We start from the raw sequence: 23,893 nt of genomic DNA, 5'->3' as shown, positions 1-23,893 counted from the left end.
CGTCGAGAAAGTCGTGAGCTCGACATTGACCTTTCGTCCTGCATGGCGTTAACGGGAATCTATCTCAATTTCTGATTGCGAACGTTAACTAGACTCTGATGGAATGTTGTTTGGGAGAGATTTGAGGATGCATTTGGAATGAAGTTGCTGACATCCACACAGGTCTTTGGAAATGTGGCTGACTTTGGTGTTTGTTTTATCATGAAGGTGTGTGTATTTTGAAACTTTAGAAGTAATATAAATACAATGTAAAAGATAACATCTACTAATCTAAAATGTAGCAAAGTCTTAACGGCTTTTAACCATGTTCACAACAATTGCTTTTGTACAGCCCTCAAGTCTTCAGCGATGTTCCTTTTATGTTTTAGTCCATGACAACAATACTCTTTCTAATCCCTGCAATACTATAGACTATATAGTATAAATATAAACTACACACTATGTCTAAGTGGTATAATTTTCTATCTTAGCTTCTTGAAAGTAGCAGTAGATATGGCAGAATTATGTTGCGAAGTTGAAGTGGAACTATGTTAGGGTTTATTCTGGTTGCATACACAGTACATGTATATAGACTCTCCAAATCTATTTTTACGGTATTCTATCAAGGCGCAGTCCATTGGACTCTTAACGTCATCAATACTTCATTTGGTACCGCTCACCGATAGTTCTGATTCTTGGCTTCTCCTGTATCTAAGGCCACATCTATCTTAAGTTCTTCACGTTTACAGATAAAAAGAAAACTACTCTCCTCTTAACATCACAAAACCCACACATTATAGAAAAAGTGGGATCATTCGTCTTCCACTGTCTCGGTAAAAGAAGTCGAACCCAATAAGTTAGAATTTAGTGTTTAGTAGTTGCATACTATATTGTTATCCATCCTGTTGTCCATCTTTTATTTTCATGTTTAACATGTACTTGCAATCAGCCTATCTAAGGGCAATAACTTGCAATACAATTTCAGTATTCTAACTATAACCGTGTATTCACCACGTGTACCCGGCTACCCGGCCCAGGGACCTATCGGCACCCCTATCAACCCGAGATAAAGATAGATTAGCGATGTGGCCGAAAGCGGCACCAGTGTACATGTCATCAAATCGCCGCCACGGCAAGAGGGGGCAATTACCAGCAGGCTGGGGGCGTGGGGCGGGCGGGCGCTCCGGGGATGGGGTATTTATAGGCGGGCAGGCGATCATATATCGGGGAGAGGCCGTGTGTTTATGTCCCATATCTTGGCTGTTAGCACTTCTGGGTGATGCCGTACTAATCATGAAGCTCTGCGTGTGGTACGTACAGGTTAGTCCAACTTATATCTATAACTCATCATACACTACGCACAGGTTATCCACGGGTCGTCTTTTGATGTGTGCTACCGGTATCGCAGTAACTGAGAGGGTTGGAAAGGACGCAGGCAGCTCTGTTTATATGTTTCTCCCTGATGTGGTTATAGAGAAGCGTCATGTTTAGTTAGTCCCAAACTTCTTCACCGGTACCTGAGCGACCATCCTGAGCCTTTCATCCCGTAAATGTTTATTGAAGTCCATAAAAGACGATGAGTTTCTTCAAATATAATTAAGGTATGTCTACGTCGGTGAAGGTTAGACATCCAGGTAATAAGATACGCCAAACAGATACTCAAGCAACTGGATATGATTTTAGAAACGGTCAGAAGTCACTGACGAAAGGGAGTGGATGCTACCTGAAACGTCTGACCGTTTCTAAAATCATATCCAGTTGCTTGCGTACACTGTCTTTTTGGCGTATATATAAGATATGTCTACTTTATGCAATGTCTTCAACAAGTGAGGACCAGTGATGTACAGCGACTATGAATACTGACACCTCGCACCTTATACTACAGTTCACCTGTCATCACGACCGACCGTTCTCCCCTTCAGAAGCTGCTACACGGTGCTCTCTTGACATTCAGAACTTTTGACATCAATTACTACCGAGTGAAAGACAGACCGTCCAGACTGAAAGATTGGCAAAGGTCACTCCGGTGATAACTTTGTACTTAATATCAAAGCTGCACTTTTCTGAATGCCACAGACCGCTCCTCGTGATGCGGCTTCGTACTTTGGCATTTAGGATGAACCCTGTTGACTAGTTATCACACCCAGAAACTTTCTTAATTACTGATAGCAGTAAACTTGACTTTGACTACGCGTGGTTATCAAAATTGACAAATAGTGAGTCATAAAAAATATTGTTCAGCAAAAAAAAACACGCAAGAGCGAAATGGACCAAAAAGATCTCCAATCTCCAATCAGAATTTTCAGTGGCTGGAAGACAGTATCAAATTTGCTAGCTGGCAGAATCCATTTTCCAACCATTCATTTGATCTGCGTAATAAAAGAACCCAGTACAAAAAGGAAAAACCGATAAAAACGCCTAAAACACGCAAAAATTAAGCCAAAGCCTGAACCTCTGCCTAACGTTTACAAAAAAAGCACTTTGTAAAATTATAATTGGTAACAACAACACGAAATTCCATTGGGATTGAGCACCCAAGTGAAAGACTACAACTTCTGTATGATACAGATAATTTTCCACTTGGATAATGAACGAGAGTTCACGATCTAACCAGGTTATCAACCTCCACGTGTCGGGCTCATAAAACACCGTACGCGTCTGACGGCGTGAGGCATGTGTCGTCTGTGAGTGTGATCATGGCCGCCGTCCGTCGGTATGTCGTCTGTCAGAACGTGAATTATGGTGTGGCGGGAGCCGAACAGCCCATAGCTCTGACATACAGCCTCCTGTGCAGGCCTCCGGACGGGTGGGAGTTTTGATACTGCGTTTTGTAGAATTTTGAACGCGTTCTTTTGCCGGCCATCCTACTACGATCTGTCGCCCAGAGAAGGTTTGTACCCACCAAGAAACCTCTCTGTGCGTCTGGTTGTAGGATTCTACTACGAAACGCAGTATTAAAACTCCCACCCACCGGATGCCTGCACAGGAGGCTAGCTCTGACACACCCAGGCTGTCCTACGTACTTAGGGGAAGGGGGGACCTCATGGATTAACTTCTCTAAATCGATGGGCAGCTGAAGGGTTTCAGTTTAATGTTCTGTAATGGAGATCCCCCCGGACTTGGCCGGGTAAATCCTTCCATTTCAGGGGGCACTTTACAGCTTTAGGACAGGGCAGCGGCGGACTTACTCTAATGAAGACTCCATAGTTTTGCAGTGAACGAGGGTATTTGGAGGCACGTTGGTTAGGAATGTGCCATGGGACTGTATGGTCGGGTAAAATGGTTTTTATTGATGAGCACACTGCGTTTATGTTTATGATACCTTAAGAAGATCTTTACTCCCTACTTCTGTAGCATCGCCTTTCGTTTTTCGTTCAACTGTTCTTCATTAATGATCTGACCAGTATTCCTCACGAAGCCCAGGACGCAAGTGTTCTTAGGAGAGCTTTTGAGAGAACTCTGGCGACAGTTCCGAATGCTGATGTTGTCTTTGATGTTGAGTGAATCATGCACCACCGAGGCCGCGGGAGAACATGCCAGACATGTATTGGCAGATGTACAGCAATGTGAGATTTCCTCTACGCACATGTTTAAATTCTAAATGTAGTAGGAGTTCGGAGATGACCTTCCAAGCTCCCAAGTGGCCATTGAGGATATTTTGTTGTGACGGCTGTTGCCACATTTCTGCCCAAAAATAACGGACTAGCTGGCACGTGGCCGATGCCGACCGTGTTGACAATACATGTACACGACGGCAATTGTCAGTCTTTTCCCGTGGCCCAACTTTTACGATGGTACAGTAGTCCTGCAGGCAACACATACATCATCAATCACTGTGTACTAATGAGGTGAGTAATCACAGTAATATCACAGCTATTATTAATCAGTCGCTATGTAATTATAAAAGTATTACGTTACAGATTATGACATATAGAATGCATTCTTCAAGAACTTTCCCCGCCTTTTGAAATGATTGGTGCAACCGAGGAACAGAGCTTGTAATGCGCCCATGGCTGTCTTAAAAAGTACTTTCATCTTGAGTGTAATCTAAAACAAAAGCCCGTTTTACTAGAAGTACCTTGAAAGAGTGGGCTACTTGAAGACGTGCGGTGCTCTTGAGGTTCGTGTCTTCAAAGGTCGAGAAGATAAAAGTCTACAGTGATGAGGGTTGAATCGGTGATGACATTGACTTGGAATAATGAAAGAGTTCTTTCAGTCATTGATCAATATACGTGTAGTGTCTCTTTTGAACACGAAGGTAGTATCTTGATGAAATTAAACGCTATACTGTGTATGTATCCACCATTTAAAAATTGTTAGAATTGTGTACGAAAATTTACGTCTAGTTGTGGCGTTCAAAGTTCGTCTTGTCCGATTTCTTTAAGCATTCATTTCGCTTGCAGTAGGCATCATTCAAGGAGACTTTAAGATCGTGTAAATGTCAAGGGCAAGGAGGACACCTTCCGTCTGAGACAGAACATCTTGACTAGCTAGTAGAGTCCCTGACGTCCATGTCTGTATAACTGATCACACTCATGTAGAGAATAGGCCATTCGAGGGCGCCCATTTGAGTTCCTTATTGTTTGGCTGATGTACTTGAATACTGGTATCACAGATGGAGCGAATTTTTGTCCATTTTTCATGGCTTTGACGGGCGTGCTCTGAAACATAGCGTCTGTCCTGTGATGTACACAGAATAAAGAAAGCCCAGAAGTGAAATTGAAAAGGTAACGCAAATAGCCCCTGCCTGCCGCCCATCCCGGAGGGATCACCCATTTTATTCTGGTAACGAGAAATCGATGAAGTCATTACTGGCACATCGGGGCGGCAGTAGGGCGGAGCAAGGGAGCATTCAGGTGGAACGGTAAGGGCGAAACAACGTTCTACAACAAGTAGTAAGTAGGTAAACTTCTGGTGGTACTTTTTTCGGAAACGAGTTTGCTTTCACATCCTTTCTTCTTCCAAACTCTGAAAGGGCGAATGCCAAATGTATTGAGATTTTTTTCATCAGCCTGTTTTAAAAAGATTAGAAATATGCATTTTGCTTTCATCAGTTCATACAAAAATCCACTTCTCTCCCTTTTAAATGTTTCATGGACCGTAAAAGCCTTATAATCCGTGACGCGACGTGTAAAACAATATGTTGAGATGTAAAGAAAAATCTGCTTGTCAATCAAAACGATTCTTCATTGATTTTATGTCATAACATGATCCGTTCATGACAATGTGGCCTAAAACAACCGTAGTCCATGTAAGCGACAGTTGTCTGGGTGAATGAACCTTCCTTTTGAGTTGAATGCCAAGGGAATTCATGTAACTGTCGTTTATACGTAGGCGTTAATGCATATGTATTCTGCACTTGCACGAACGGTCGCTCTTCAGGTGTTAGCTGAGATAGGTCCGTGTTTTTTCCCCGGTGTGGTCGGCACAGCGAACATCAGAGCAAATTACCGGGCTCATTATCCCGCCTGAATTGGTCCCCCGCCGGTACTTTTAAATGGAGGATGCCTGGTGGTGGCCGGGTGACGTTTAACAGAACTATGTACGTTTGTCATTTGCCCGTCTGATATGTTCTCTTTCCCCGGAATTCGGAGTTCAGTTGCGCTACGACTTTGTGAGATTTGACAGGTAAGGTCTTGTAGTGATGTAAAGTAATAGTGGCGGTTACATACAGCACATGCACAAGGGTAGCCACAGTGCGCTGGAATATAGTGAAAGGGCGTGGTGACTCCAGGCTTTTTCATAGCGACCTCTCTTTCTCCTTTTTCACTTCAGCACTAGCTACAGTAGTCACTTTTATCTTTCGTGACAAATCGTCAAATTCTGTTTTCACTAGTTATGCTAAATGGTGTGTACGAGTAACATCGTTTCGTATTAGTTTATATTTTATATTATTAGAGAACACTATGAAATGCTTTTGACTATATATATATATAGAAACATAACGGTTATATGTCTATATGCGTAAATCAAATGTATATAAGAGTTAACTTTGACACAAATGTATGCCGTATTTTGTTAAGGTAGCAAAGTGCTTGCTATGATATATATAGTATGTCTGTGACGTACAATTATTACAAAAGGCACCGACATCATTCAGAAAGTTGTATACTTGAAGAACAAATGTCATTTCAATTTCATATAGCGTTACAATGTACATGTTGGCATTTCTGACATTGTTGTGTTATATTATATTAGCAGTTACTGCAGCAAAATTAACCCGAAGATTACACATATTTCATGTGAGGTTAGCGTTCGCTTTTGTAATTAATGGCGGCCGGCCGTCATTACAACTTGGCAGCGGAAATACTGTACACCGGGGAAGGTTCGCTGGTCAGTAAAGCCATAAAGTGTCGGACATGATGTGACGTTGGAAACAAGAAGAACACGTATCTCAAGTTCAAAATATGGCGTCGAATTTGGACAGCAGAATGAAACCGGACGTTGTGACGGTCTTGTCCGTTGGAGCGGTCCCTGTGCCTCTTAACTAGCCGCCACATCCTACACAGGAATGCAGTGACCTGTCCCTAATACAAAAGGTCGTATGCACGGAACTAGGGTTTGAGTAGAGGTCCTGTGAAATTCACTGTCCACTGTGAACACCCTTACGTCATCCTGTGTCTTAGTGCTGTTATATCTCTGTCCGGGGCCGAATAGCCGACGGGATTCTCGTAAATTGTCGGTGATGCGCGTAGAAAGAGGATTTGGTGATCGCTGGAAAAGCCGCACTCCATATTCATAAGAGCTTTTTGGCGTCCAGATGCTATCGCGTCCTTGCCTCGCATTGCCCGTTCTGCTCACGTACAGCCACAAACACTTCTGCAGAAAGGGGATGTAATTATGTATGCGAGGGAAGCCTATTGTGCATCAAGGCTTCCCGGCTGGCCTCCAGGGCTAACGCTTACACACACTTAATCAGGACCGAATCTCTTGGGTGAATCCCCACCTAAAACAGGTAATTCCTCCTCCGCAAAGTACCCATATTATTCTCCGCGCTTTGGATGGACAGGGTTCATCACATCTCTTTCAGACAACGGTTATATACAGTACCGGGATAAAGTAGTACAAGGACGTTTTCTACATGGCAAGTTTTTACCACTTTTTCTTCTTCTTGCGCTACAGAAGCACCAGCATTCCTGGATAATGTGTAAGAAGACTTTCTAACATTGACTATAACTTGCTGTGTTGTTGTTCTGTTTCTCCAGGGCCGATGGGAGATTAGAAGGAGGACATCGGTGTTGCTTCGGTAGATGGTAGAGAGGACGCCCTACTGGGAAAATGTCGGACTACGAGTTGAAGGAGCGTTCCCCTTCGGGGCATGGCGACTCCGTGAACGGGGCCGCCAAGACCCCGACATCCCCAACGAAAGGTTCGGCCGCGTCGACCCCGATGGGGAAGGAGGATGGGTCGGTCACACCCGACGTGAAGGTAAAAACTCCCGACAGCGACCACCAAGGAGGCGTGACGATGGAGAGAAAAGTTGGTTTGATCAGCGGTGTGGCGCTCATTGTCGGGACGATGATCGGATCGGGCATTTTTGTGTCGCCGAAGGGAGTGTTGCGGGAGACCGGCAGTGTGGGCCCGTGTCTCATGATCTGGCTGGCGTGTGGGGTGCTGGCCATGCTCGGTAAGTGATTGATATCCACCCTCCTTGGAGTAACAATGCACTTCAAATACAGAAAAAAACGACCTAGTTTCATACCCGGCGACCAAAACTACACAACGTACATATTGTGCTGTTTTGACTCTCATACAAAGCCTATAACACCTAAAATCACAGCCCATTTTTTACTTGATATACACAAGCGTTCTCTTTCAGCCATATGATCCCATCCTATTACGATAAACACGGGCTTTTTGCGTCCTTGCATATTATGAACACTATGATTTGATGCAATAACTTAGATGTAGCGGTGGATACAGAGAAGTTGAGCATGGTTGTACCAAAACAGGTTTCAAAACGCCACAACAATATACTATTTGGATTAAAAAAAAACGTGCCAGCTCAGATAGATTTTTTCTTAAAAAAAAAGATCTATCGTAGTTTTTGTGCTGAACATGAAACAGTGACTGCCCTCGAGTTACCTATTGTACATGTACGTTTGAATCAAGAGGAAAGACCATAACCGTCCTGGCACAGCCTACTGTAAAATCTGAGCCCGAAAAGGCACACCTTTTCACAATATCCGCTGCTACCCACGAGGGCCAAACCCTTTGTACTTGACAGAATATGCCGTCCTGGATGCTATGTATTTTGTATCAGGACTGGATTCCTTCATTACAAAGCTGATTTTGCTAGGCAAAACACAACATCACCCTTCTGGGCAGATCAAACATCTAAGAAAGAAGAAAACACGAGCAAGGATCTCTCAGAGTAAATTAGATAGACAAAGAATGAACTACAGTGCATGATGTTGTTTTGTGTATGTAGTGTCTCATATACCGCAGTATCGTCAGAGAAAAAAAGATTTCTGCTTGAAGAAATCATCAGTGATATAGGACGTTTGCAGTCTTCTGTATCTCTGACTAGGACCACTGTCTAGTGCCTCATCAGTATCTAAATGAAGCAATGATTTATGTGAAAGAAATGAACTCAACACTCTAACATATTTTCAAGTAGGCAATAAATAAGGATTCCTATATTGTTTTGGGGCAGAATCGAGTTTAAAAGGCCATGGTATAGAGTGGCTTGCACCCCAGCCGTTCAAACCGCATGCATATGACCAACGTCACTGAGCAGTTCCAAGTTCTCAAGTGTTGCACCCAATGCGCTCAAGCTTCTCAACCCAACTTCCCCTTTGTAACATCTCGTCTCCGACCGTTCCAAGGACCTCAGTAGACATGATATTTGTATGTACAACTGTACCCTCCCCCTCCGTGGATCTCACGGGGCCCATAAGGTGGATGTAAAACCGTACGGTCGTTGTCACGTCCAATTACATGCGCCAGTGCGAGCATGGCCGGCCACTGGAAAAGTAATAGCGGGGCAGTCTTGGAGAGGAAGGAACGGCCAGTCGTGTCACATAGGATCGATATGTGCCTTACCAGCTTACTGCACATGCCGAAAAGGGGTTTTTAAAGGGTGGTATGTTTAGGTGGTAATTTCCTCACTTGCTTTCTTGTCACATTGTATTTCAAAATGTTGCTAGCCCGTGCGAGCATCCCATACATGTAGAATTCAATTCCCAATGCACAAGACAGACATTTGCAAATGCAGACAGACATGGGTTGCAAAAGGCGGGAAATAAACATTCGCGAATTGGGAATAGGGAAATAAAATCTTATGTTAATGCGAGTATATGAACAACCGTGACATAAAGAGGGATTGGCAGATTAGGCAGCATCTATTACTATAATTACACTTCAAGTTCTGGATCTGTCACTATCCAATCTCTAATGTTAACGTCACCTTTTTCTTTTTAATCCTTCACCTCAAAAGCACATATTGTGCGGAATCTTTATGCTAAAGGTATCGGTTCAAATGATAGCACGTTTGGGCGTAAAGAATCATTGAAAAACGTAAATCTGAACTCCACAAGCGGCCATTCTAAGTCAGGCAAATCTCCAGATTGCACCTGTTTTTCCTTTTGTTAAAGATCAGCCAGAGCGGATTTATCCGTTATTACAAGCTTACACTAATCCTACCCCCCTCCCCACAACAATACCGAGTGGGAATTTAACGTTACGGTAGTCTTGTGCAATTCTATCAGCTTCCGAAGGCCCGCCGGCGTGTTTTGTGTATCAAGATCCTCCCAACAACTCTACGGGGGGATGTACGAAAGTCCCCACGGCAATAAAACTTCGGTTCCAATTTCTTCTCGCCTGACACTCCCGTTACTAGGGGTAATTGCCAATTCTCTTCTCCATCAGAAGCGATCAGTATCATCACGGGAATTATGAGGTCTGCGGTAATTGAAAACCACAAAACGTCGAATCGAATTTACCTGGCGCTGATAACAACACGTTTTATCAAGAGTCAGCCGGCTGCGCCTGCATTCACCTGTCACGGTTGGAGGCAAAATAGTTCGGAAAGTGAAGATGTGAAGCGGAATCAATTATGACAAGTCTGCGAGAAGCTTCTTCTCTATTTCACGCTACCCAAGGACAAGGCAAGGGCGCGGTGTAACTTCGGGTAACTTTGAAAAGCGTGACGTATTATACGTGCCGACGATGCCCCCACACGCCGTGGCATGGGGTAGTATCTAATAAACGGTGGTTGGTCGGATGAGGACGCGGCAACAATCGATGATCTTACAGCGTCACGGTTTCCACACAAATACCCTTATTAAGAATGACAACCGTATCGAAACAAAATGAAAGGACGCTGAACTAACGATATTCCTTGTGTGATTTCACATGGTCAAATCCTGTATCTGAAAATGGAAATGGTTTCTTGCAATTGTGTTTCGTTTTCCCCCATCTACTTTAAATGCACATAAACCGTGCCAGAGAACAGTTCCATGTATGTGAGACCCCAACATCACGGTCCTTTGAAGTTGACCTCTATTTTACCTCTGACCTTGAGGTTATTTTTGGATGCCTATACATGTGACCTTCAGTATTTACAAGATAGATTTGAAAGTCCAGGTTTTAATGCTCCTCAATTGATGCTCCTCATTTACAAACGTTTATCAATGGACAATGATGACTACAGAAAACCATCGGGCATGTGCTGCCATGGCAGCTGACATTTCATACTACAGGCCAAAAACAGGCAAGACTTGCTACAAAAAGCAAAATTTTATTCTCTTGGGACACAGTCCTATAAAACATCCTGAAGTTGTAGCTACCAGCCTAAATGCCACACCATCAAGTAAAGTTCACTTGAAGAAAAAAAGATCTAGCCAGGCATTAGTACAAATGCAGGATATGGAAAGTTGTGAAGATAACTGAGTGTATGGAATCTGTCGATATCATGGTCTGACGATATGCACTTATGGATCGATAGTGAATCACATAGAGGATATGGAGGGTAATAAAGACGCCGAACATCCCCAATCCAGGATATGCGCGTATTAAAAGATAGTGTATGAAGCCAATCGATATCATATCATTATGTCGTATTCTTGTGGATCAGTAGAGATGTGCCTGCCCGTACCCTAATGCGTGTATATTTTTTGGCCACGCCACAGGAGCGCTGGCGTATGCGGAACTGGGGACCGCCATCCCGAAGTCAGGGGCGGAGTACCCGTATCTGTGGGAAGCCTTCGGTCCCATCCCGGCCTACCTCTACTCCTGGACCTCTGTTATTGTCACTAGGCAAGTAAAGAACATCTATATGCTATATTGTATATGCCATCCTATGAGTAAGAGCCGTAGACGATTAGAAATATGGATGTAGCAATGTTATCATGGTTAGCTTATGATAATCTGATATTTATTTCTGCAAAGTTCAAGGTGATGTTCTCGTACACACATCGCGCCGATGAGGCAACATTAAAGACTCAATCAAGTGTCAACTTTAGAAAACTATTCCGATGCAAACGTTCACAAAACGACAGGACTTCATCGGGAATGAATGAAGACCTTTATCGTACACACAGACCCACTGGGTTAAGTACAAGCCACAACAAAAGAATAGAATGCAGATTAACGTTAAATATATAAATTGCCAAGTAACTACCACTATACAACTAAGTAAATTTGGCTTATTCTTGTTAATGAAGTCCCAAGTGAATCTGGAGTTTGACATTGCTGTCTGTTGTTGACACTAGACCTTCCATGCTGGCGCTCATCTCGCTGAGCTTCGCTGATTACGCCACCGAACCGTTCTACGATGTGCACTGCCCTGCACCGGATAGCGTCAAGAAACTACTGGCAGTTTTATTAGTGTGTAAGTACAAAAAAGAATTATTTTCTGTGGCAAATTTTGGAGCAAGTGTAGCTTCCTGTTTAGGCCTCCGGGCGGGTGGGAGTTTTGATACTGCGTTTTGTGTAATTTTTACGCGTTCTTTTGCTGGCCGGATACCGTGTACCGTGGCGGGTACAAACCTTCTCTGGGCGGCTGGCTGTAGGATGACCGGCAAAAGAACGCGTTAAAAATCCTACAAAACGCAGTATCAAAACTCCCACCCCCCGAGGCCTGCAAGTGTGCAACTAGCAAATCAAAATCTTTGAATGATAGACGCAAATGTGACTAATACAACAAAAAAGAAACATCTACAGAATACGTACCTGTCCAGAAGTTTTCATGTTATCGATTATATTTTATTGATGTGCGACAATCACGTCTAGTAAATCAACCTACGTTGCGTTACATATATCACAAACAGTTTTAGATAATCACTAATTTATGCATGATAAATAGTCTGACACAGTAAAGAGTAACATTTATTTAGTAACATTTTAGATTCAACAGAATAAATGTAATGTAGTCTACTTTGCAAAACACTTGCGAGGGGCTTATGAATATGGATACTGAGTGGATACTTTGCTTTAATAAGACCCATTTGGAGTTGCAGCATGGAAGCAGGTAATTTGGCAGGTTACCAAATTGATCTTATCATTTTCTAATAGATATTCACTGTTCGTGGCGTCTCTGCAGACGTATTCCTCTCACACACTCCTGTGACCAACGGGACGTCCCCTAAATCCCGGTCTATTTATCACTCTTTGTAATCAACACGCCCCTTAATTAACTCACACGCATGTTAAGCGTAGATAATTCCTCCACAGAATATAAACAGCCTCTCAATTAGATTACCTGAACGCAGGGCCTTGTACAATTTTGTTAAGGATCGTTTGATTAGATGAGTTGAGATTACTGCGTTGCCACAAGGGGAAGTCTGCCAAGTCCTCCGTGGCTCTAATTGAATTACAGAATTATGTTGCCAATTTCAGTGGAGGTTAAACTATTAAAGAAAGCACAGAATGTCTATCGATGCTGATCTGAAAATCACAAGAGAGTACTATTACCTGTCTGCATGGATATAGCTCCTTATGGCATTGGAAGTTGCTATCTTATTGGTGACCAACTTCTTGTGCCACTCCATCTGAGATGACTGTAGCAATCTTCGAAATAGTTCTATCTGTGGCCCAGTATTCACAGTAATCTCCATATTAAACTAGAAAGGTAACATTTGCAAAGCAAATGCATAATGTATACCTTTGCATATGGTGTGCTCTGTTAATTCATGTAAGTATATGTTGACAGGAGTCTAAATCCCACCTGCTATAAAATTGCAACATGATGTAACCCAACACCAGTTACTATGGTCATGGTGACAGACGTCTGGTTCAGGTCATTGACCTTATTTGTTTGGAGAAGATGAAACAGTGCAAAAACAATATGTTTTCCAATACCAAAAGCAATAAGAACTGTTAGCTGTAGTAGACTTCTAGCACTATACTTGTTGTTGTATTTTACATGATATTGTTACTTCATATTGCAGTGCTTATAACATTTGCCAACTGTTGGAGTGTGAAACTAGCGACATCCATACAGAACTTCTTCACCGCCGCCAAACTGCTGGCTGTTGCACTTATAATCATAGTGGGATTTGTTATGTTAGGATTCGGTACGTATCATCACTTAATTATTGTTCTTCCCCATAGTATAGTGTAGTGTAGTGTAGTGCAGTGCAGTGTAGTGTAGTGTAGTGTAGTCTAGTATGGTGTAGTGTAGTATAGTGTAGTGTAGTGTAGTGTAGTCTAGTCTAGTATAGTGTAGTGTAGTATAGTATATTATAGTATAGAATAGGGTATTGTATGTAGTACAGTATAGTTTAGTGTAGTGCAGTGTAGTGTAGTGTAGTACAGTATAGTATGGTATAGTACAGTATAGTATAGTAGGTGAAAGGTATATAGATTTTCATCGCTTTCTTGGATCAAATTCGGTTATGATTAGCAGGACGTAGGGTATATATAATCCATAATATCAGGTACTACCACCATTGAAAGAAACTAAGATTAGACACATATCTACATTTCTTTTCTGCAGGTAACACAGAGCACTTACAAATAGAGAACAGTTTCCCATCCGGCCAAAGTCCGTCCATTTCAGCAATAGGCATAGCTTTCTACCAAGGTCTGTGGGCGTACGACGGATGGTGAGACATTCATTTTCATTCCTTGTGCTTCCCGTAACTATCACAGATTGTTCGTCTTGTCAAAGGGGACAACCGTTACTAATAGGTTCCGTGGAATCCCGGCTCCAACGCTGATATCGCATATTTGTTAAGGAAATGCAAAATGACAGCACCACATCTGTTCAAAGAATTGAAATTCTAGTCGAACGTACCAAATGCCATTACCTTGTTTCTAAAAAACACTGCACTCAGACAAGAACTTAAGGGATAAAACGTGCCATTACGAAATGCCATTACCTTTTCCAAGAAAAACATATTGGCAGGGGCTAGACCTTGAATACAACGCGTGATAGCTTTCTAAGTTTTCAAACCTAAAATTTAAGAGTTGAGTACCGAGTACCTACCTATAAATTATTGTCATCTAACGAAACAGTGAATCTTTTTTTTCCGTGACAGGAACAACTTGAATTTCGTCACAGAGGAGATAAAGAACCCCTACGTGTAAGTACCTGTAATGTTTCATTGTGGTTGATAATTTAAACACTGTCCTTCCCCGTCTGACGTGTTATTCAAAAGATGATGGACACTCCTTCCCCCCTGCTAGACTGTAACCGTATATCAGCTAAGCCAAGAAAATACATCGCCGCATGCAATAGCAGCCCCCGTAATTGAATTGCCCTTCAATGGGCACATAAAAGGACGTTAGATGTTTAGTTACGATGGATATCGGTAGAGTTGAAGCCGTTTCGTTTGAATGTAAAGTTTAGAGGTTGAAAGCGGGCGGAAGATATCGCTGGCAGCGCACCTGATGCCGTAGTGACGTCATGTAGCTCCTGATCAATTTCTTTCTCGCTAATGGTCTGGGACGGATGATAGAATGGACACAAAACCGCTTACCAGACTATTCTCATGAGTATGGAAGATACAAAAGAATACAAGCATTAATTTGACATGTAAAAACATATAATCCTAATGGCTGACTTTGCGTATACCGTTTAACACCGTCTGTTAAAATTGTACGTTTACTATACTATTCATCTTCCCCATTAAAGCGAAGAGCTGTCTTCATATCATTGGCTTTTGGACCCTCACATTCCGGTATAAAGCACCCCATAGATCATACTGTCCATGGATCTGCGTGTGTGACAGGTCTCCTGGTATGAGTAGATAACCTGTCGTGTTTGGTCCCTGCTGCAGGAACCTGCCTCGCTCCATCATCGTCGGCATCCCGCTGGTCACAGGCTGCTACCTGTTGGTCAACATCGCCTACTTCACCGTCATGTCGCCGCTCGAGCTGCTGGAGTCACCTGCAGTGGCGGCTGTAAGTACAAAATGGCTTCCCTGTCTTGGACTGTGCACTGTCTCTGTTCCATGTGCCCGGCAAAAGCTTCCAATTACATTTTGAATGTTGAGCTCCATGGTCATGCCGTGCAAATATGAAAAATGCTCATGGACGATGGTGCAAGTACAAAATGGCCTCTCTATGCCCTGCGTTGGACTGTGCGCACTGTCTCTGTTCCATATGGCCGGCAAAATCTTTCAATTACATTTTGAACGTTGAACTTCAAGAGTCCATGGCCATGACATGCAGATGTAAAAGGGTGTTCATGGACGATGGTGCAGGTACAAAATGGTCTCGCTATGCCCTGTGTTGGACTGTGCACTGTCTCTGTTCCACATGCCTGGCAAAAGCTTTCTACGTATTACATTTTGAATGTTGAACTTCAAGAGTCCAAGGCCGTACCATGCAGATGCAACCGGATGCTCATGGACGATATAAAATGGCCTCCCTATGTTGGACTGTGCACTGTCTTTGTTTCATAAGCCTGGCAAAAGCTTTCTATTACATTTTGGACGTTGAACTTTATGGTCATGTCATACGAATGCAAAAGGATGGTGGTGAATAACGGTGCAATCCTGACACCATTTACTGGCCCGATCTGACACAGGCAATTGAATGGGTAACTGCAGATATTTTTTTGACTGGAGATCGGTCCATGGTCGTGTCAAAGGATCTACACCAGACACCACATGTATGCATATGGGCCTGAAAATGGAAGCTTTTACTGGTGGGCAAAGTGGAAGTCGAACGATGTCCAGTTTTGTTGTAATGGTCTTCCAAAATGTTCCGTTCCAGCATTCACACAAGCTCTCTAAAACAGTTTCAATGCATTTCAACGGATACAAACTATCGCAAACTCCATTGGGCTGATTGCAAACCGTTAGAGTCAACATTGTTGAGATTATACTGCGTCATTTAGCCTGTGACCAGTTTATACCAGCCATTCATTGGCGAGTCGTAAAAACACACGTGTAAATGCCAGTGATTTAACGTGGGGTGATAAAAGTGAGTGCTGATTTGTTCATCTATGTATATTGAGTATTTCCCCGTAACTACCTCGACACGCCTTCCAAACACCGGCAACAAATTACGAGTTATATGGTCTTTCTTACAGCGTAAATTTCGTCATATATTTGTGTATTCATATATGTATATCATCCCACTGAAGCCTGCAACATAAACGCTTTACATCCAAATGTACACTTCAACTGGGAACAAATCACATGATAAAAAGTAACCAAACATTAAAGAAAATACTGCAACCCAGCTTCGACAAAAAGCAACTCTCTAAACGACTTAGCAGACTCTAAAGTGTGTGTATTATGTACCCATTCCGACTAGAGATTGTTCTCTCAAGCCGTTTACATGGGGGTATTTACAGTTAGCTCGCGCCACCTGCGCCCCTGATAAACGCTCTCATGAAATCATCACAACCTATTTGCTGCCTTGTGTATCACCCATTCGCTCCTCGTTTAGAAACACCAACTCACTCCGTATTCTGAATAGATTCTTTGGGGGTTTATGTAAAACGTACTCTGCGAAACAAGTGAAGAACTTTGAGACCGTATAGGATCTCTAAATTGTGAAGGATTGCCACTGGTAATTGTGAATACCCCCTTTATTAGTGCGCTCGTGTAGTGCACCTGTATTGCTTATTACTTTATAATCACTGTAATGTATTTTGAACTAATGCTATTCTCAGTCTTGTATGTGGGTGTTAAGGGAAGTCTCTACATCGGCTGTTCAATCACAGGCGATGGTTTCAGCCCATCTATCTTCATGTGTTTAACCATCAGTTGTGCTAATGTTGTTTGATTTGGTGCTACAGACGCTGGGTACTCGGACGCTGGGTGTAATGGCGTGGATAATACCGCTGTCAGTGGCGTTTTCCACCTTCGGAGCCGCCAACGGAACGTGCTTCACTTCGGGAAGGTACGGTACTTTGTTTAAGGTACGGTACTTTGTGCAAAATAACGACGCAATGTGCATCTGGGAATAGCAGATGGGGGCGTTATGGAAATGAGTTTTCTTTGTTGTTTGCTACTTATCCTGCACAAATCGTAAACGAAGAGGTGAAACTGACATGCCCCAACACCTAAATATTCAATTGTAACTATTGGGTCGGAAAAGCAATGAAAAGAGCAAGCCAAAGTCAATGTGCAAGTTCTATGGACACATTGCAGATTCGCAAATGTTTTATTGATGTTACGTGTAAAATGTATCTTCTTACCAATTTTCTTATGTATGTCATTTTGTGTCAAAAACTCAACATCCCCCCGTGTAAGTCACGTTTCCTTGGCCTTATATTACCTCATCAAATTATTCATTACAGGAAACTAGACACGCGAGCAATTTGTCAAAATCACTGACATTATCGGTTACAACAGCGAAGGCTATAATCATGTATATGGAAAATGAAGTTCTCATATCGAAGTCAGTTACTGTACCACACTACATACACGTACGGAATGACTTTATTACTAGTGTACACTGAGAAGACGACTTCTCATATAATCACATGTAGTCCCGGAGTGTGCGATCGTGCTCAGTGACTGTACCCAGTAATTATTCCGCATGAACGGCTCGGTAGATCTATATAATCGGGAGGATATTTGATGTTTACATGAAAGGTAATGTAGCAGGACGCCATGAATCTTTCATGTAATTAACACCAGTTCCAAGACAACACCGCGGCGCCCTCATATTAAGACGCCGGTCCTGGAGGATGAAGATAGCGGTAATTGGCGCTGTTTGCAGCCGTCAGATCTATCTACATCTTACCAGCAATTTGACACATTTCATGGCGACATCGGGGACATAGTTATAATTCAGCAGCGTGCTAGCTGCAGGTGGGACTTGCTACGCTTCACCCTGAAGGCGTGGAAGCAATCTTAACTTGGATGCCATCTTCATACATGTACGCATGCAGTACTGCGACAAATACATTCCTTGCCATAGGTGGCATGGGCCATTTGGCTGAGCGAAGTTTCAGATACCAAAAGTTAGCAAGGGCTCATCATTTATCATCATATATATAGCAATGTTCAATATTTTCAGGTATCCATGCAGAATGTAGTCAATCTAGTTAGATACCGCATATCGTGTGGAGTTATATATGAACATGCATGTTTATCATAGCTTATAATTCTATGAGACGATGAAGCTAGGCTGTAGGGAAGAAACCTCTCATTTTATAGATTATTTTGGCCACACCATCTTCGGGAGATCTATTCATTACTGGCGATCATTTGTACATGTGTTACCACGCCTACAAGTAATCCATCTTTAAACTCGCTCTGATGCCACTTTGTGATACATGCCACCCGTCCTATCTTTTCGGCCACAAGAATTATCTGAAAACGATTCCCAACATACATCACGATCGCACGACTCCTTCCCTTCATTAGTCAAGCCTGTCAAAGTGCCTACATATCACCGAACGCTATCTTTACCCGCTCAATCCTGTTAGTCTTGAGGATACTGATAAGGTGAAGACCCATTATACAACTACTTGGCGGAGAATCATGTGTGTTCAACATGCAAATGGAAAGGACTATACAATATGCATCTCCATACCATTCAGAAAATCTTTCTAACTATAACTTCTTTATGTTATTTGTCATTTTGTGTAGATCAACGATAATTTTTTTTTTACGAAATGTGTGCAATACTGTCGCCCGCCGCTAGGTTGTGCTACGTGGCGGCTCGGGAGGGTCACATGGTGTCCATCCTGTCCATGGTTCACGTCAGGCGGCTCACGCCCTCACCTGCACTCATCTTCAACGTAAGGAAACTCCAAACTTCTTATTACGCAAGAGTTAGAATCGCGCCTCACTGACATACACGACCATACACAGCATATACTAAAAGAATTACTCTATCAAGGTATGAATGTAAAAAATCCCGAAGAACTGCAGAACTGCCCAGGCCTCAGAGAAAAGCCAAAGAAACATATGGCAACCTATCAAAACTACTTCAACAGGATTATTTGCCTTGTTTACTGCTCCTAATGTATTGCTAATTTCTATAATCCTTACTCATTAGTACTCTAATAAACCACTTACTCATAAAACAAAAACGATCGTAATCCACTTTTTGGGTTGGCCAACTTCGATGTTCAATGGTTGTTGCTCAAGTGTCTTCGATCATGGCCAGCTACTTTCGTGACAAGGCCATTTATCATGGCTAATCAGTTGTACTAGCTATAGATTCCGTTACATGTGCATCAAAACGCAATGTGTTATGAAATATGGGTACCTGCGTAATAATAGAGAACATCATGGAAACTAATGGCGGCGCATCTGGACATCTGTATCCTGATACAGCCACTAATCACGTACATTATTCATATCAGCTTAGTCTAATGGTACCGTCTTAATGCTGCCGAGTCCCTGAGAGGGCAATCAATTCTGAAACACTAGATCCTGCGCTGTGGTTTGTATGGAGTGGAGGGCTCCAAACAGATGGTAGACGTCACGCAAAACTGTACATCAATATGTATATGCAACATTTTCAAACAATAACGGCACACTTTCTGAAGATGTACCGATTTATTTGACGGCTAGAAATGAAAGTATGATATTACAAAGACAAGTAGAAAGGTCTTGGTAATCTGAAAATGGTACAGGGAATACAGGTGATTCAAAGTGTACTTGAATCATTCTTGAACACAGATAAACGCATCAAAATAAGCCCCAGTAATATCGGACCATATGCTCACCATTACATAATGGGGAAAGAAAGAGAGGCTAGGCAAGTACATGCAAATCACTGTGGTCTAACGGTCCTGACCTCAGAAAAACGCCAATAGAATGAATATACTCTACAAAGGAATGATACGCCTCGAGAATATATATAGCAAATGACAAAAGTTGTTTGGTCGCTTAGATTGTCACTTGCAACATTTCATATCAGCCGTACTCTCCGAACTAATTGATTCATTACCACAGGAAATTACCGACGTTATAGAACGATGATTTGTGTGGCTTTTCCGGTCCCCTGACTAATCCTTGCCGTTCCCCTGCTTAATTAATTTGGCAATTGCTAATTCATCTTGTACAGGCGGCGAACAAGGCTTGGGTATGAATAAGGCTCTGTGATCGCTTTGAATTCCCATTTCGAATTACAGAACAGACGCCGTACGGTGATAGACTTCAAAACACCTGGATGCAAACGTCCTACATGGAATACACTTGAGATCAACGTACTTGACCTAGCAGCGTCCTATATACATGCTTCAAGTTCATGTGCGGTTGATCAATCGCTCGCAACCGCTTGCTGGCTGCTGTTTTTGGATACATTCAGGAACCACAGCAGGGCTTAAAATTTAGGCCGGGACAACTAAAAGATACACTCTGAAACATTTTTGGGACAACAGAACAATAATCAACATCAGAATGTCAGCCATTCTTTTGTTTATCAGGCACACGTCCCAGCTTTTGGATCCGGAAAAGTCCCCCAGGAATTTTCCTGTCTACTGTGCATTTATAGTGTACATGGGAGTCAGAACGTAAGCAAAATAAAGTTGACTTCAAGTTGAAGTCGTACAATACAAAAACAGGCTGGAACAGTTAATCCTCACTTCGGGACAATTGAAATGTATTTTTTCGGACAGTACTGGGATAATAGGAAGAAAAGTTAATTTTGAGGCATGCACAAGCACTGGATCTCAGAAACATTTTTCGTTCTGTTCATCTTTTTGCAGGCCGTGCTATCTGTGCTGATGATTCTTCCGTCCAACTTTGACGTCCTGGTGAACTACTTCAGCTTCGCGGCCTGGATGTTCTACGGCGGGACGTTCCTGGGCCTCATCGTCCTGCGCTTCACCAAACCAGACATGCCCAGACCGTACAAGGTGCCTGTTTGTTGCATCGATATATTGTCTAAACACTAAACACTGGAAATGCCGTTGATGATTCTGTCGTGACTTGTCATTCTGAAAAGACGGCTCCCTACATCAATGTTACACTCCCCAATTGCAACACCATACCGCCATGTTTACTACTTGAACATAAAGTTTCAGTTTTCTCAGTGCAAAGCCACAAGGGCCAATTCTGGGCACTGAACCAAGCTAACTGCAGCAGCAACTTTTCTAATTCAAGCTTAGGCACATTTGAGTACCTGACTCAATAGGCGAAGCAGGAGTTACGAAGGCTGCTCAGGAAAATCCCTATAGCTACCCCCATTTTAGGCAGGAATGGTTTGATATGATCATCTACACTCACATCGGGAAGAGCCTCTTTTCGATGAGTGTGCCGGGTTCGTTTGCATGTTCGAGGTGTGGCTCTCCTCAAATATGGGACCTCCATTTAACGTCGTGTCCGAGGGACGTCCCTAACCGAAGCTAGGTACTCATTGCCATGGTAAAACATGTCCTGTATCTGCTTTGTTGCCCACTGTTTGAACTTTCTGCCACAGGTCCCTATCGGCATCGCTATTGTGGTGACGGTAGCGTCAGCCTACCTGGTGGTGGCTCCTGTCATCTTCGAGCCAGCTCTGGAGTACCTGTACGCTCTCATCTTCATCTTCGCTGGGCTCATCCTCTACATCCCCTTTGTACATTACAAGATATCGCCAAAGTGGATGGGTAAGGATGGCGTCATCTCCATTGGATAGGACTTGTATTGCATCTTTTAGATAGCCTAGTTACTAGACCTATTATAGCTCCCGAGTTCTACATCCTCTCCGCAAATAGGGTGTAGGACTCGGGAGCTATAATAGATCTGGTAACCAGGCTATCTTTTAGATACTTATGAATCACTTTATCTTCGCGGTCTGGGAAAAATGGACATGTTCGTAGAACTATACCTTTGCGATGGCAACTGGTGCAGAAAAATGCAAGTCGGCGAATTATTTGCTCGTGGTAATGATAAATTTGCGCTACAGAAGTGACCGCGAAAACCGCGAATATAAAAGTACCGCGAAAAAAATCGTTATTTACGTATACGTCAATTATTTCCGCTTAGGGAAAGCACGGTTAGACAATAGATGATACCGATACTACTCCTTTTCTCTTACAGACCCAATAACCAGGCAATTGCAGTGCATCTTGGATGTGGTTCCAACCGAGCAGGAGCCGCTCGGGTGAAGTACCAACATAAGGAACGAGGTGGCGCTTTTGATCACGACGAGGTAACCGAAAGCTCATCACATCATCCAAGATGGCGGCCATAGAGTTATCGACATGTCGTAGGATCTCAAGTCGCGCCGGTGACTTCCAAATGTCATTCTTGTGTCCAGCTCAGTATTTGGGTTGACATGGAATGACCTCGTAGCTGGCCTAGTACATTTTACCTATTAATGGTATAGGTGTTGTCGTCAGGTGTGTATAGTCAGCTAGCTGGATATAATACAAACCTACATCCTCAACTTTTCTCTCACAACTTGTGCAGTGTCCGTGAACAGTGAAAATATTTTACGATGATAATTCCTTTGACTGGAATATTTTTGTAACACAGTGACATCTTTTTGCACTTCACTTTTATGATGTTTGTAATATTGTAGTTTGTACTGTAATTCGAACAAAGTGACTAAGAGTTGTAGGCGATATTATAACAAAAGGAAATCGTAGATGTATATTGTTGTCTTCTTTGATACCCTTCTTTATGCATTAGCTTCTAAAAATGATATAGCTTCTTGAAGTTTTATAAATCATGTGTATGTACTACACAATATTTCGTTCAGACTAGATGGTTAGATCGATGACCAATGTGAAATGTGAGTTGCATATGTAACCGCAGAGTAAGGTATTTGGAGGAATATAACTCCAATGTTTTCTTTCATAACTCACTGTCCAAACTAAATCCTCAGGCGATAGCTGTGAGAGAATGTTCTTCTGATAATCGTTCGTGTACATGTACCTCCTAATACTGCATATTCAAACCAATGGTCTTTGGGAATAAGTGAAGGTATAAGCATACAAACAAAGTTTGATATGATAAAGAGATTGTATACTTCTGTGTTAGTGGTAACTGTTCCGTTTCATTTCCTTCAGTCAATGTAACAATTTAAAAAAAAACTAATGTAAATATATCTATGTGATTGTAAATGTAATGTATGTTTATGTACGTTGTTTAAACAACATCTGTGTTCTCTTGTTGTGATATTCTCAACCGAAAAGACTAGCGTCACAGAAAGCGGGACCGAAACTTTAACGAGTAATCTGTATGCATATGAAATTAAAACGGGTTCGAATGCGGAAAGGATTGGTATCGAAGAACTGAGAGAAATGACTCCAAATGTTATGAGAGTACGTCTCATGAAATATCGACATTTGCAGAGAAACACGTTTGTAACACTTATTGTCATTCCTGTGTACAATATGTATGTATGAAGTGACATGTTCTAATATAGTGCACGTTGTTGGTTGGTTGGTTGGCTGGTTGGTTGTTTGGTTGCGATATGTGCATGTCTCAATTCTGAGATTTAGTTGTGGTGAAGAAAGTATGTCGGCGGACGAAACTGTCCTTTGTGTTTTAAAAAAACGTACCAATAAATCTAATTTTACCAACTGAGTTGGACTGCATATGGCTTCTCTCTATAGATG

General features: G+C 42.5%; 1 protein-coding gene across 2 annotated transcripts; it reads left to right on the top strand.

The window, feature by feature from the left end:
* The first annotated feature begins 1,203 nt into the window (after window positions 1–1,203).
* On the top strand, window positions 1,204–23,854 carry LOC109473793 (b(0,+)-type amino acid transporter 1-like). 2 transcript variants are annotated; one of them, XM_019773857.1, is made up of 13 exons: window positions 1,204–1,299; window positions 7,185–7,606; window positions 11,112–11,238; window positions 11,694–11,812; window positions 13,371–13,496; window positions 13,919–14,027; window positions 14,463–14,507; window positions 15,204–15,327; window positions 17,177–17,280; window positions 19,036–19,132; window positions 21,053–21,202; window positions 21,766–21,934; window positions 22,368–23,854. In XM_019773857.1, exons 2-13 carry the CDS (start codon window positions 7,258–7,260, stop codon window positions 22,433–22,435), a joined length of 1,587 nt encoding a protein of 528 aa, XP_019629416.1. In that variant the 5' UTR covers window positions 1,204–1,299; window positions 7,185–7,257; the 3' UTR covers window positions 22,436–23,854. The 2 variants fall into 2 exon arrangements, with proteins under 2 accessions (XP_019629416.1, XP_019629415.1); XM_019773856.1 differs by lacking the exon at window positions 1,204–1,299 and adding an exon at window positions 6,553–6,934.
* Window positions 23,855–23,893: the final 39 nt, after the last annotated feature.

The sequence above is a fragment of the Branchiostoma belcheri genome, unplaced genomic scaffold (genome assembly GCF_001625305.1).
Source record: "Branchiostoma belcheri isolate BF01 breed outbred unplaced genomic scaffold, Haploidv18h27 scaffold3, whole genome shotgun sequence".
NCBI lineage: Eukaryota > Metazoa > Chordata > Leptocardii > Amphioxiformes > Branchiostomatidae > Branchiostoma > Branchiostoma belcheri.
The sequence above is the reverse complement of the archived record's forward strand: the minus strand, read 5'-3'. Positions and strand labels throughout refer to the sequence as shown.